The sequence below is a fragment of the Pipistrellus kuhlii genome, unplaced genomic scaffold (assembly GCF_014108245.1).
Source record: "Pipistrellus kuhlii isolate mPipKuh1 unplaced genomic scaffold, mPipKuh1.p scaffold_m20_p_1, whole genome shotgun sequence".
In the NCBI taxonomy this organism is placed as follows: domain Eukaryota; kingdom Metazoa; phylum Chordata; class Mammalia; order Chiroptera; family Vespertilionidae; genus Pipistrellus; species Pipistrellus kuhlii.
The window spans coordinates 53906056-53918190 of NW_023425404.1; the positions used below are offsets into that span (position 1 = coordinate 53906056).

A 12135-nucleotide genomic window follows, 5' to 3' on the forward strand; every position below is an offset into this window, starting at 1 on the left:
AGAAACATCCCTGTATATCTTTTCTCCTTTTTGTAACTCAGTGCCTAACACATAGGTGGTGCTCAGAAACCCTTGTGACAGGAAAGCATCTGTGTTTAGTTGGCCTCACGAACGAATGAATGTTAACAGGGTTGTAAGGTTGACTCCTGCGTTAGCTGACTGCAGTGATGTGGGCGGAGCTAATCTCTGGTAATCACCCAATTCTGATAGCTAGTGGCAGCCCTTTCCTGGAAGGTGTGGCTCTAGGGTCTGAAGAACTACTCAGTTCTGCCAAATCATTGCTGATATGGAAGCAGGGTGCTTTCTGAATTCTGATTAGGTGGTTATGGAATAATCAAGTTAGGCTTGAAGGGGAAAAGATTCTAACATGCAGGCATTTTAGACCTATTATTTGCTGTTAGAGTTACTAAGTGATTATCCTCGGGGGCCTTAGCTATAGAGCAGGCATACTTTGTATCAGTGGATTTTGTGGAAGGACTTTGTCAGAGTCCATCCTTCATATTAGGCTTTGCCCTGAGCAGCTGTAAGGTTATATATCCACTTTTTACAAATTAGCCTTACACTGAAAAAATAGATGTCTTTACGGCAGATGGGGGCATCCTTTCTATGGAGAGCACTCTTTGGAATTTAATCTTGGTAGCAATAATTATAAACCTAGTTGTGAATGGTGCAGCAGAGTCTTCAAAATGTAAGACCTGGCTGCCCAATCCCCCCGTGGTTCCCTCTTTCTTAGGCAGAATGAAAGAACTTGACCCTTTTTTCCGTCTCTCCCACTTTGGGCAATAGAGACTCCCCTATTTGAAGCACATCTCCCGCGGAGTGAATCTTCTGTGTGCCTTTTGCAGGTACTACTCAGTCCTCTATCCTCTGGAGAGAAAAATATCTGACGCCAGGTCCCGGGAGCTGGTGATGTACATCTGGGCCCACGCGGTCGTGGCCAGCGTCCCGGTGTTTGCGGTGACCAACGTGGCCGACATCTACGCCATGTCCACCTGCACCGAAGTGTGGAGCAACTCCCTGGGCCACCTGGTGTACGTCCTGGTCTACAACATCACCACGGTCATCGTGCCGGTGGCCACGGTCTTCCTCTTCCTGATACTGATCCGGCGGGCCCTGAGTGCCAGCCAGAAGAAGAAGGTCGTCATCGCCGCGCTCCGGACGCCGCAGAACACCATCTCCATCCCCTACGCCTCCCAGCGCGAGGCCGAGCTGCACGCCACGCTGCTCTCCATGGTGATGGTCTTCATCCTGTGCAGCGTGCCCTACGCCACCCTGGTGGTCTACCAGACCGTGCTCAACGCCCCCGACACGTCCGTCTTCTTGCTGCTCACGGCCATCTGGCTGCCCAAAGTCTCTCTGCTGGCAAACCCCGTGCTCTTCCTGACCGTGAACAAGTCTGTGCGCAAGTGCTTGGTGGGGACCTTCGTGCAGCTCCACCACCGGTACAGCCGCCGGAACGTGGTCTGCGCGGGGAGCGGGCTGGCCGAAGGCAGCCTGGAGCCCAGCGTGCGCTCGGGAAGCCAGCTCCTGGAGATGTTCCACATCGGGCAGCAGCAGATCTTCCAGCCCGCGGAGGACGAGGAGGAGAGCGAAGCCAAGTACGCCGGCTCCGCTGACCTCCAGGCCAAGGAGCTACTTGGGCCCTGCCTGGAGAGGGAGCAGGGGCCGCTGTCTGCGCCGCCTGTGCCGCCCCTGCTGGGGGCTGTGGACTCTCTATCCCAGGGGGCTTCAGCAGCCCCTGTGGAACCTGAGACATTCCCTGGCAAGTATTCCCTGCAGTTTGGTTTTGGTCCCTTTGAGTTGCCTCCCCAGTGGCTCTCAGAGACCCGAAACAGCAAAAAGCGGCTGCTGCCCCCCTTGGGGAACACCCCGGAAGAGCTGATCCAGACAAAGATGCCCAAGGTGGGCAGGGTGGAGTGGAAGATGAGTAGAAACAATAAAGTGAGCATTTTCCCAAAGGTGGATTCCTAGCAGGGATTGAAAATCCCCGGAGCAGCAGGGAGCTCCCCCACTCCAGTCTGCCCTTCACCTGGCCCTGTGATGTGTATGATCTCATTGCAACCAGAACGGGTTGACTTTTCCTGTCTGGGCCAGATGCTTTTGAATGAGAGGGAAATCTATATAAAATTAATGTCTCTCTTTTTTTTATTTTTTTTTATTTTTTTTTTTTATTGAGGGAGTATATATATTTATCTCAGTGATTCGTGTCCTTAGTAAAGTCCATGTCCCTCTTTGTGGAGACAAAAGTTGGGCATTGTGGACCGGGTCTTGGGGTGCGTACCCCATGTGTGTTTTCTGGGGATCCTCAGTTCTCTGGGTCCAGCAGAGAATACGCGGAGAGAAAAAGCATCCATCCATGAGCTCAAAGGAGCAGGGCCACTCCGAGGGAAGCCCAGATAACTATGGAGTGGTGTGGGCACAAAGAAAATGCCTGTTTGATGGACGTAAGAATGATTGATCTGCACCTTCAGGGAAGACAGGGACTTGGCATGTGACAGCTTTTCTTTGGAAGGCCTGATCATATGCCTGGCAGTTTCTCCCGATGCCTATCAGCCCTTGCACCGGGATGTGGGTAAGCAATGGCCCTTCTGCCCCCATCTGACAGACACGGCAATAGACGTGCCTCGTGGTAAGTGAGACGATCTGTCCTTGGTTATCCTGACGTTCCCAGGCCTTGCTGTGGCCTCAGAAAGACACATCTGCAGTTTTGGTTGGAGAACACACCGCAAGCTCTTTACTATGTCTTTCCCCCCCTTATTTTATTTATTTGTTTTCAACAAATGAGGGAGAGAAGAAAGACACTAGTCTTGTCCACACACTAGTCTTTTCTCTTCCCAATTGATCTCACCTGAAAGGTGCTACGTATCAGTCGTTAGAAGTAAAGTACATTGAAAAAAAGTGATCTCATGCCAACTTTTGTAATTCAGAGGCAATTTTAAAATGCTAAGTCAGTGTAAACGGGGTCCCCTGCAAACATCAAGCTGACCTGCTTGATTAGGAAAGGTGGTTCTGCCCAAAAGGGTGGGAAAGGCAGACAGAAACCCTTCCGAGGAGGGCTCCAGACTCCGGCTGGCCAGTCTCATGTGCAGTCCGTGTATGCAACTGTGATTTCTCCCTTCACGTTGGCCACGAAGGAGGAACAGAACAGGGAAAAAGAATTGATCGTAAAACGCCACGGCAACATGTAGGAGCCCGGGTAAGCTCTCCAGTTCCTCTTCCCTGGGGAGGTTTCAGCAGGAGCCAGAGTGGATGGAAGAGGGAAGACAGTGACCTTATGACTCACCGCGGGGGCTCTCCCCGGCGGCTCAAGTCCCCTCGTGCATTTCACCAGGCAGAATTCGAACTGCGGAGGACACCGTACTCTCACCGAGTGCCCTTCAGGTGCCAGTGCTCTTCTGCAAGGAGTTTTGTTCTTGCTGGGAGCATGTGCGGGAGCCCAGCCAGTGCCTTGAGAAAGCCTGAGGGGAAGTGAGCCTGCTCACCGCATCTCAAAGGCCATCCTCCCCTTAAACCATGCTGGTCCTTGTCCCTTGGAGGCAGTGCCAGACTGTGTAAGAAGTCTCCGTTTCCTCTCCTGTCCTGAGTGTGATGTCTTAGAAGTCCTGAATGGGAACCCAGACCCTTCCTCTGTGTTTTGTCTCCCTGAAGTGTTGTGTGCTTGGGGACTGCCAGCCCCTCGCCAGGGTCTCTTCCTCCGGACCCTGTGTGCATGCCATCTGCAGCTCCCTGCCCTGATGTTAATCTGTGGCCCTTCAAGCTTATCTTTCAAAACCCTCACAAGTGTTACAACTTTCGTCAAGGGGAAACATAATCTGTCAGAAAAATTATGTCTACTTTAGAAGAATCTTGTCAAATGTGGCCGCTTTGGTGTCGTTCTGATAATATGTATGTACAACTGAATAAAATCTGATGAGGCAGAATTTGGTAGGTATTTCTTCTGTAAGTTTGAAGCAGATGATTGACTTCTAACAGGTCATTGTGAGGTGTATTTCTATACTCTCTGAAGCATTCCACTTTAATAAAAAATTGAAAAACAGTTTAAAAAAAAAGAACTGAACTCAAAAAAGATTGTCTGAGCTATATATATATTTTTTTCTTCAAATTTTAAAAAAATCAATATTGTTCATATTATTACAAAGGTTCCTCATTTCTTCCCCCCTTCACCAGGTTCCCACCCCACCCTCCGCCCCTCCCCACCCCCCATTGTCCTCATCCATAGGTGCAGTTTATGTTCAGTCTCTTCCCCCATCCACCGCTCCCCCTTTCCCCAGAACTGTCAGTCCACTCCCCTCCAGTATCTCCGACTCTACTACAATCAACAGCTAATATTGTTCATCAGGTTTTTCAGTCTCCTTTTTGTTGATGTTGTTGTTTTTTCTTTTTTAATTAATAAACTTTTACACTTCTAAGAATAAATTTTAAAATCTAATAATTTTAAACCTTGTTTTTTCTACCCTTGGAATTGAGAAGCAAACTTGTTTACATGTAAACTTGTCCTTAGGCTATCAAAAGGTATAGCCATTCAAATGTAAATGAACACATGGTTTAAAGATAGCTGCTGGTTGGAATTGGATTACCTGTTCTGGGTGGGAAGGGCTTGTCCTCCCCTTTCTCCATTAAAATTAAGGTGTTAGCTTTAAAACCTCTTTTTGGCAAGAGGCCTTAAACTTTCAGAACTTTAAATTTTTCAGATAGTAAATCAGTTACTTAGCATTTTCTCAAATCAATAATACCTCCACATGCCCAAGGATACACGTCACACAAAAGACATTTCCAAATAGATCAACTAACCTCATCCAGACCCCACACAAGGCACTCACAGATCAACACCCCAGCGCTATACTAACTCAGCACATCCAGATCTAAGCCTTCATCACTTGATTCAGCAGACCCTCAAGTTCCCCCAAAAGTTTCCAGCCATGTCTGAGAGGCAGCCCTGGGGCGTGGGCAGGCGAGGAGCGAGCTGTTCCGGGCCTGGCTGCTCCGGGACTGGCCTCTGTTGCTCTGGTTCGTTCCACAACCAGCTGCTCCGGGCCTGGCCACTGCCGCTTCAGGCCTGGCTGCTGCTGCTCTGGGCCTGGCCGCTCCTGGCCCGGCTGCTCTGGGCCTGGATGCTCCTGACCTGGCTGCTCTGGGCCCAGCTGCTCCGAGCCTGGCTGCTCCCAACCTGGCTGCTCTGGGCTCGGCTGCTCCGGGCCCGGCCACTCCTGACCTGGCTGCTCCGGGCTTGGTTGCTGCTGCTCTGGGCCTGGCTGCTCCCGACCCGGCTGCTCTGGGCCCGCTGCTCTGGGCCTGGCTGCTGCTGCTCTGGGCCTGGCTGCTCCCAACCTGGCTGCTCTGGGCCCGGCTGCTCCGGGCCCAGCCGCTTCGGGCCTGGGTGCTCCTGGCCTGGCCACTCTGGGCTTGGCTGCCTCTGCCCCAGGCCCGGCTGCCACTGCCCCCGGTCTGGCTGCTCTGGGCCTGGCTGCTGCTGCTCTGGTTCTGGCTGCTGCTGCTCTGGGGCCTGGCTGCTGCTGCTCTGGGCCCGACTGCCACTGCCTTGGGCCTGGCCACTCTGGGCCTGGCCAACGCTGTTCCAACATTTTGTCCTTTATTTTTTTTTTTAACGCATTTATGTTGCAATGTTGGCTGCTGAGTTGAGTTCTGTCTTAGTCTTCGATTTTTCAAGATCTTATTTGTATTCTTTCTTAAGCAATTTACTATCTTTTGCTATAACTTGATTTCTTCACATTGAAAACTTCTTCGGTTTCTTCCTCCTTGTCCTGGAAGCTCAGCAGGCTGGCCTGCGGTGCCCCTTTGTTCTCTGTGGCCTCCTGTGCGGTTTCAGCCTGTTGCCGGGGTCGGCGCCGCCCAGGAAGCAGCCCCCGGCCTCTGCTCTGTGGATCATGATCAGCAGTTGAGGGCCCAGTGGCACCCCCCCCCCCCCCCCCCGGGGCCCTGTCACCCGGCTCCTTGCCGGCACCTGGCTGGCCGGTGTCCGTCAGTGGATCCTGCTCCTCATTGCGTTCCTTCCAGTCTGGAGCTTTTTTCTCCTTCCCACTAGCGGAGTCTAGCATCAGAGTCAACAGACTGTTCTCTGCCCACAATATGCGCGACTCCGGGGGCTCTGCCTTTCGCCGCTCCCCCGGGATTCCGCCTCACAGCCCTGTCTCCCTCTGCTTGAGCCTGGGTCCCCAGGGACTGGCCTAGACCTGGGGTTCAGAGCAGTCGGAACTGGGGCTCAGCACAACCAGAGGTTTTGTTTCCTTCCCTCCAGGGCAATCCAGCATCAGAGTCAACATTCCGTCCTCTGCGCGCAATGTGCGCGCGACTCCGGGGGCTCCGCTTTTCACCGCTCCCCTGGGATTCCACTGCACAGCCCAGTCTCCCCCTGCCTGAGCCTGGATCCCCAGGGTCTGGCCCAGAACTGGGGCTCAGCACTGCCGGTTCTGGGGTTCAGCCCAGTCTGGGGCTTTTATTTCCTTCCTGCTAGGGAACGCCAGGCAGCACCCAGCCCTCTCCTCCTCTCTGGCTGCGACATCTCCGCGCGTGCGTGTGAGCGCGCAGCATGTCTCCGTACCTTAGGCTTTTTTTCAGCTCCTCTGATTTTCCTTCTGGTTTTCTCTTTCCTTCTTGTTGTAGAATTTTCAGTCAGTTGACTACCTGTAGCTCTGGGCAATGTCCACTTTATATTTTAGTTGTATTCCATTGAAATTGTTGTGTGCGGCTGCGGTTAGGTTTTTACTTGTGCAGCCATCTTGGATCCTAATCTGAGCTGTATATATTTTTTGTTTCTTCTTTTCCCTCAAGTGTCAGTTACCATCCGAACCTCAGGCTTCCTACATGATCTCAAAGGAAAAGTATTTGTTTCCCCCCATAAATACAGATGGCAGCATGGCAGTAGCACATTGTTGCAAATTTAAAAATGAATTGCCAAAGGAGAAAAATCCAACATTTAAGTGAATGTCACGAACATGTCTCTGTATTGAATTGGTGGAAAGACGGCTCCCTCTCCAGGGGAGACTGGGGTACAGCCTTCCTCCTCCCTCATGTGGTGGGGCTTCTCTGCCACTGACTGGCCTCTGAGCTGAGCAGGTGGAGTAACCTCTGTGTGCCTTGGTTGTCTCTCTGTAAAATGGGAAGATGATCACTGTGTCAGTCTTTGGCCCCAGTTCGCATACTGCACCTCTGATGGGAGCCCCATCCTCAGCGGGCCCCTGCTGGCTGCACCCAGGACCTTCCAGGAGAGTAGCCAGAGGCTTTGCTTTGTTTTCTGCTCCTGGATGACCCCTGATCAGTGTGCCATGGGAACCAGTGGATAAATACCCCTGTCCTGTCCTACTGGACAACTGTGAGAGGCTTCTGTCCATATCTCAGGCAGACAGGCAGAATTAAGTCCCTGCTGCCCACATGGTGTCTCAGTAATTTTTTTTTTTTTTTTTTTGTAAATATACTGTATTTTTCGGACCATAAGACGCTCCGGACCATAAGACACACCAGTTTTTAGAGAAGGGAAATGAAGAAAAAAAGATTCTGAAACAAATAGTGTCCTAAAATATTTTATGTGCATTAAAACCCAACATCACAGTCATAAACACATGTAATCAACCCTGTAAGTAAACAGCAGCATTTAGAACCATTTTAGAGCCGGGCAAGCACACAGAGACCACACAGAGCCGGGCAAGTAAAAAAACTTTTTTTTAAAAGTATATGTGTAGGCTATATTTGGACCATAAGACGCAGGGACTTTTTCCCCCCACTTCTGGGGGGAAAAAAGTGCGTCTTATGGTCTGAAAAATACAATATTTTATTGATTTTCCACAGAGAGAAAGGGAGGATAGAAATCTAGAAATGTCGATGAGAGAGAAACATCGACCAGCTGCCTCCTGCACACCCCCTACCAGGGATGTGCCTGCAACCAATGTACATGCCTTTGACAGGAATCGAACCTGGGACCTTTCAGTCCGCAGACCTAGCTCTATCCATTGAGCCCAACTGGTTTTGGCAGTAATGAATTCTTACTGACTTCCTCTTCCTTGCCTGTTGGGGTTTCTTTCCTCCCCATTCATGCCCTCAGGGGTCACTTTCCCAAAACACTACCACATAAAGCCTTTGTCTCAAGCTCTATTTTCAGGGGAATTCAAGTAAAGACAAGAATATACCTCATGGGGCAGTTGTGAGGATTAAATGGGATGATCTGTGTTAACATGCCTGGCATAAAGTAAAGATCTACCAATATTAGTGCTTATCCACTGTGGGTTTTTTGTTTTGTTTTGTTTGTTTGTTTGTCTTTTAAGTGGTTAGGGGGCTTAATTGGGATGGTTTCCAGAAAATTACATTAAGCCAGGCACTCCAATTACTATTCATAATAATAATTTGAGGCACTACACAATGCCGAAGGACTATTTGAATCCCTGAAGAAAAAATACTTATGTAAGCTAGACTATTTCTTAACCAAATAATTCTCAGTTTTCAAAAAATAAAATAAATTGGATGGGGGGGATGTTAAAAGAATGTTCTACTTTGTTGTAAACCTGTAAGGCAGTTTGTGAATATGAAGGAGCACAATCTTCTATGTTGGTGAAATATGAGGCAAGCGAGTAACTACAGGCAGTTGGACAAATCAACGTGGCCCCACCCATGGAAAAGGACTGTCAGTTAGTCACTTGGTAACATCTGGAGCTCAGGCACAAGCTTGATTTGACTGGACAGGGGAACGGCTGCTCCATCTCAGCTCTGGGAGTTCAGAACTCTTGGCAGCCCCGCCCCAGGGTGAGGTGGCTCAGGGTGCACAAGGCTGCTGCTGCTGCTGTGAGCGGGAGCTGACATGCTCAGGATAAAAAGCTTATTTGATTAGGCTCAACTTACTAAATGTTTACAACTCTTTGGGGGAGGGGAAGGGTTAATACTTTCATATATTGTAGTCTACCAATATAGGAACATACAATGTAAATCAATAGCATAGCAAAGGGACTAACTTGCCCCAAATAGTTGTAAACATTTAGTAAGTTTATATTAACCTCTTGTGTTATGTTAGAATTTTGTAGCCAAAAGAAAAAGGATTCATGGTTAATGACCTGAGAATATGTGAATAATACAGGAATGGAAATCAGTACTAATGCCCAGGGCAGTATCAAAAGCTTTTTTGTGTGAGCTCCTGGCTTTTAAAAGAAACTGAAATGGTCTAAGATTGTCCCTACACATGGTTTTGGAAACTAAAGTATCTCCCCTTCTCTTAGCCTCAGGTTCAACAAGTATTTTTTTGGTTGTATTGATCAGAATTTAATGATTGTATCTCCCGCCTCTTACATTTCTTTCTACATGCTTTTTCATTGCAGTCTATATACAAAAGGTAATACACACACACAGAGGAGGTACTATGACTTGACATACATTCTAAGGCAAAAGGTGAGAAAATACAACACAGGTGGGATAATGCCTGTGAAATATAAACCATATTCCCTGATGCATCTCATCTTTCTTCCCTCCTTTGCCTTGCTGTTCACATTCACATGCATTACCTCAGGGAAGCGGCGAGGGTGGGGTGGGTAATGATTGTCAAAAGCTGGGGGTTGCTACTGGCATCTAGTGGGTAAAAGCTAGGGATGGCCTAGACATCCTACAGTCCTCCACAACGAGTTATCTGGTCCAAAATATCAATAGTGCCAAAGTTAGGAAACCTTGGGTTAGCCAAAAGTTTGAGAAGGTTGGAGGAGGGTGGGGCCATATCCCCTTGGTAGGAAAACTTCCTGGGAATTGAGGATAGTTGAGAGAAGAGATAAAGGTGCCTTCATGCCTCCCAGGCACAACCGCAGGGAAGCAGCAAAATATAGACTTGTGCTAATTGCAAAGGGAACCGCTGTGTGCTGGCCTCCCAGTTTGTGGAGCCCGAGTGTAGAGTCTGGCAGAATCCAGACATCCAGGGCCTCGCAGGCTGGCTCAAAGGTGTTTCCATGCCTGTTTGAAAGAAAAAGAAAGCTTCAAGCCCAAAGGTTCAAGTGGACAGGAAGGGTCGGTGGCTGGATTAAATGGGGCAAGAGATGACCATGTAGGCAGTGGCGTCGAGGACAGGTGTTTCCACACGTATGTGTCCACAACACTATGGTATATGTGAGAGGGAAGGATACCGAGACTGTCTGAGCTTATTTCTATTACCCCACGATCTCAAAACGAAAACTGAGCTATCACATACACACACACACACAAAAATTATATTTTTTACACTGAATTTTTCAAATGTTGAATGGGGAATTAGGCTTAAAATCCCCTTCCAACTCTGAAATTTTATCCTTCTATAGCCTATTATTCTTCTACATAAACATGTTTACAAAAACTTCTATAGTTTATTTTGGCTTTCCCTAACAAAATTCTCAGTTCCCCTTTGCTTTTGCCTTTTCATGGAAGAAATGTGATGTAAACAGGTTTTATATTAAACTATTCTAAGGTCCATGTAGAATTTTTTTTCTCTCAGAGGAAAAGTGTATGATTATTTAAAATGATGAGAGAAAAACCTTTCCTCATCACCCTAGCTCTTGAAAGAGAATAGTAGGACTTTCGCCAGTTTTATCGATAAATATAAATGAAATAATGGCAATAGATCTGGAAAAACTAAGAGAATTGAAACTGCATTGACAAGGAAAATGTACCTAGAATTTTGATCAAGTTTTTCACTGGTTTCTTGATTTTGGGAAAGAAAGGCTAACACACTTTGTCACTGTGAATATTATTCTGAACTTTTATATGAACACAAGTCATAGGCTGTAGCAGGTGCCGTTACCCTCTAAACATCCATCTCCTTCCTGCTTCCTCACAGGGCTCTATTCCAGCCCCTGAGGTAGATCCTGGTTAGTGGAACTAATCAGTGCATAGTATTCCCTTGGTGACTTTTATGGGTCTAGGGTATGCATTTCCTTGGAGTCTACCTATCAGGTTACAGGAAAGATTTCTATTCCACGAATGGTTCATGAGTGCTCCACTCCTGCTAGATATGAAGGAGGCAGCATGTAGACCAGAATTGTCCTATTGGTTGTCTTATGTATAAACCGTGGTGGTCAACAGATTTTTCTGATGTCCTGGAATTGTGGCTGAAATCCCACAGCTGAGGACAAGAAGTGTTTAAAATATATATTTAAGAGGCAGAATGTACTCTGCTGCCCTAACCCCCACTACACATCCAGTTGAGGGAATGGTTGTGCAAGAGAATAATATCCTCATCTACCATGACAGATTGCAATCAAATTATATCCCAAATGGATAATACACAAAAGAGTATAGAATACACATATTAAGCAGAATGTGGAGATATGTGAATGCCAAAAGAGACTCCTAAAATTAGTGCAGGTCTTTGTCTCTGGGACTGTTTTTGTTCATTTATTTTATGTAAGCCCTTTTGTTCTATTTTAAAACAATCTACATGTATAGAAAAAAAATTAACTTTAAAAAGCTTCTGAATTTTGCAATGCACCATCAGGCTAAACCAAAGAACAAAACAAGAAACATGCATATCTAAAGGAAATTGAGAAAACAAGGCAATTTAGGCTTTCAGGGTCAGAATAGCCATTGGCTCTTTGCTGATATACTCAAATGATGTCAGTTTATTCAGCTAATTCATTTGGTTTGGCTATATGAACTAGGGACTTTAGGCTGTTCTGAATTCTAGTTTTTCCTCCATATCCACTCAATAACTAAGAAGCAGCATTTATTTTTTAAAGCACTTTTAAGGATTTTATACTACTTTTTATAAGTTTAATGTAAATAATGCTAGTCTGCTTCAGAAATTATTAGAATATAATATTTTAGATAAATATGTATAAAACATTGAATTTAATGAATTAAAATATCTTGGACTTGTTTTTTTATTATTTGTTTCCATCTGTTTAAAAAATATCTAAAGTGAATGCAATATAAGTAACTTTGCATTAACGACTTCAAACCATTAGACTATTACTTAGAAGATCTTGATTTATAATACTCTCTGTTTTAAAGTTCCTTCCCTTGGTAGCATTTGGCTTCTCATTGCCTGCTTTGTATTTACATATGATGTATCACTGGAGGATATTAAAGCGCAGCCCACAGACTTCTGTAGGAAATGATATGATCTCTATTTTGCAGATGGGGAAACTAGCAGCACAGATGGCCACATCATTAGCCCTAAGA

The 12135-nt window shown here is 46.9% G+C and overlaps 1 protein-coding gene across 2 annotated transcripts in view; it reads left to right on the top strand.

Moving 5' to 3' along the window:
* GPR176 (G protein-coupled receptor 176) overlaps positions 1–12135 on the top strand; it is a 108496-nt gene that overhangs the window by 84404 nt on the left and 11957 nt on the right. Inside the window, exon 3 of one of the 2 annotated variants that reach the window (XR_006742057.1) lies at positions 846–2256. Coding sequence is in view for 1 of the 2 variants with exons in the window: in XM_036446439.2 (XP_036302332.1) it covers positions 846–1971 (1126 nt within the window). In the remaining variant the exon portion in view is untranslated. Of the gene's footprint in view, positions 1–845; positions 3131–12135 lie in introns of those variants that run through there. The other variant, XM_036446439.2, reaches the window with a different exon arrangement.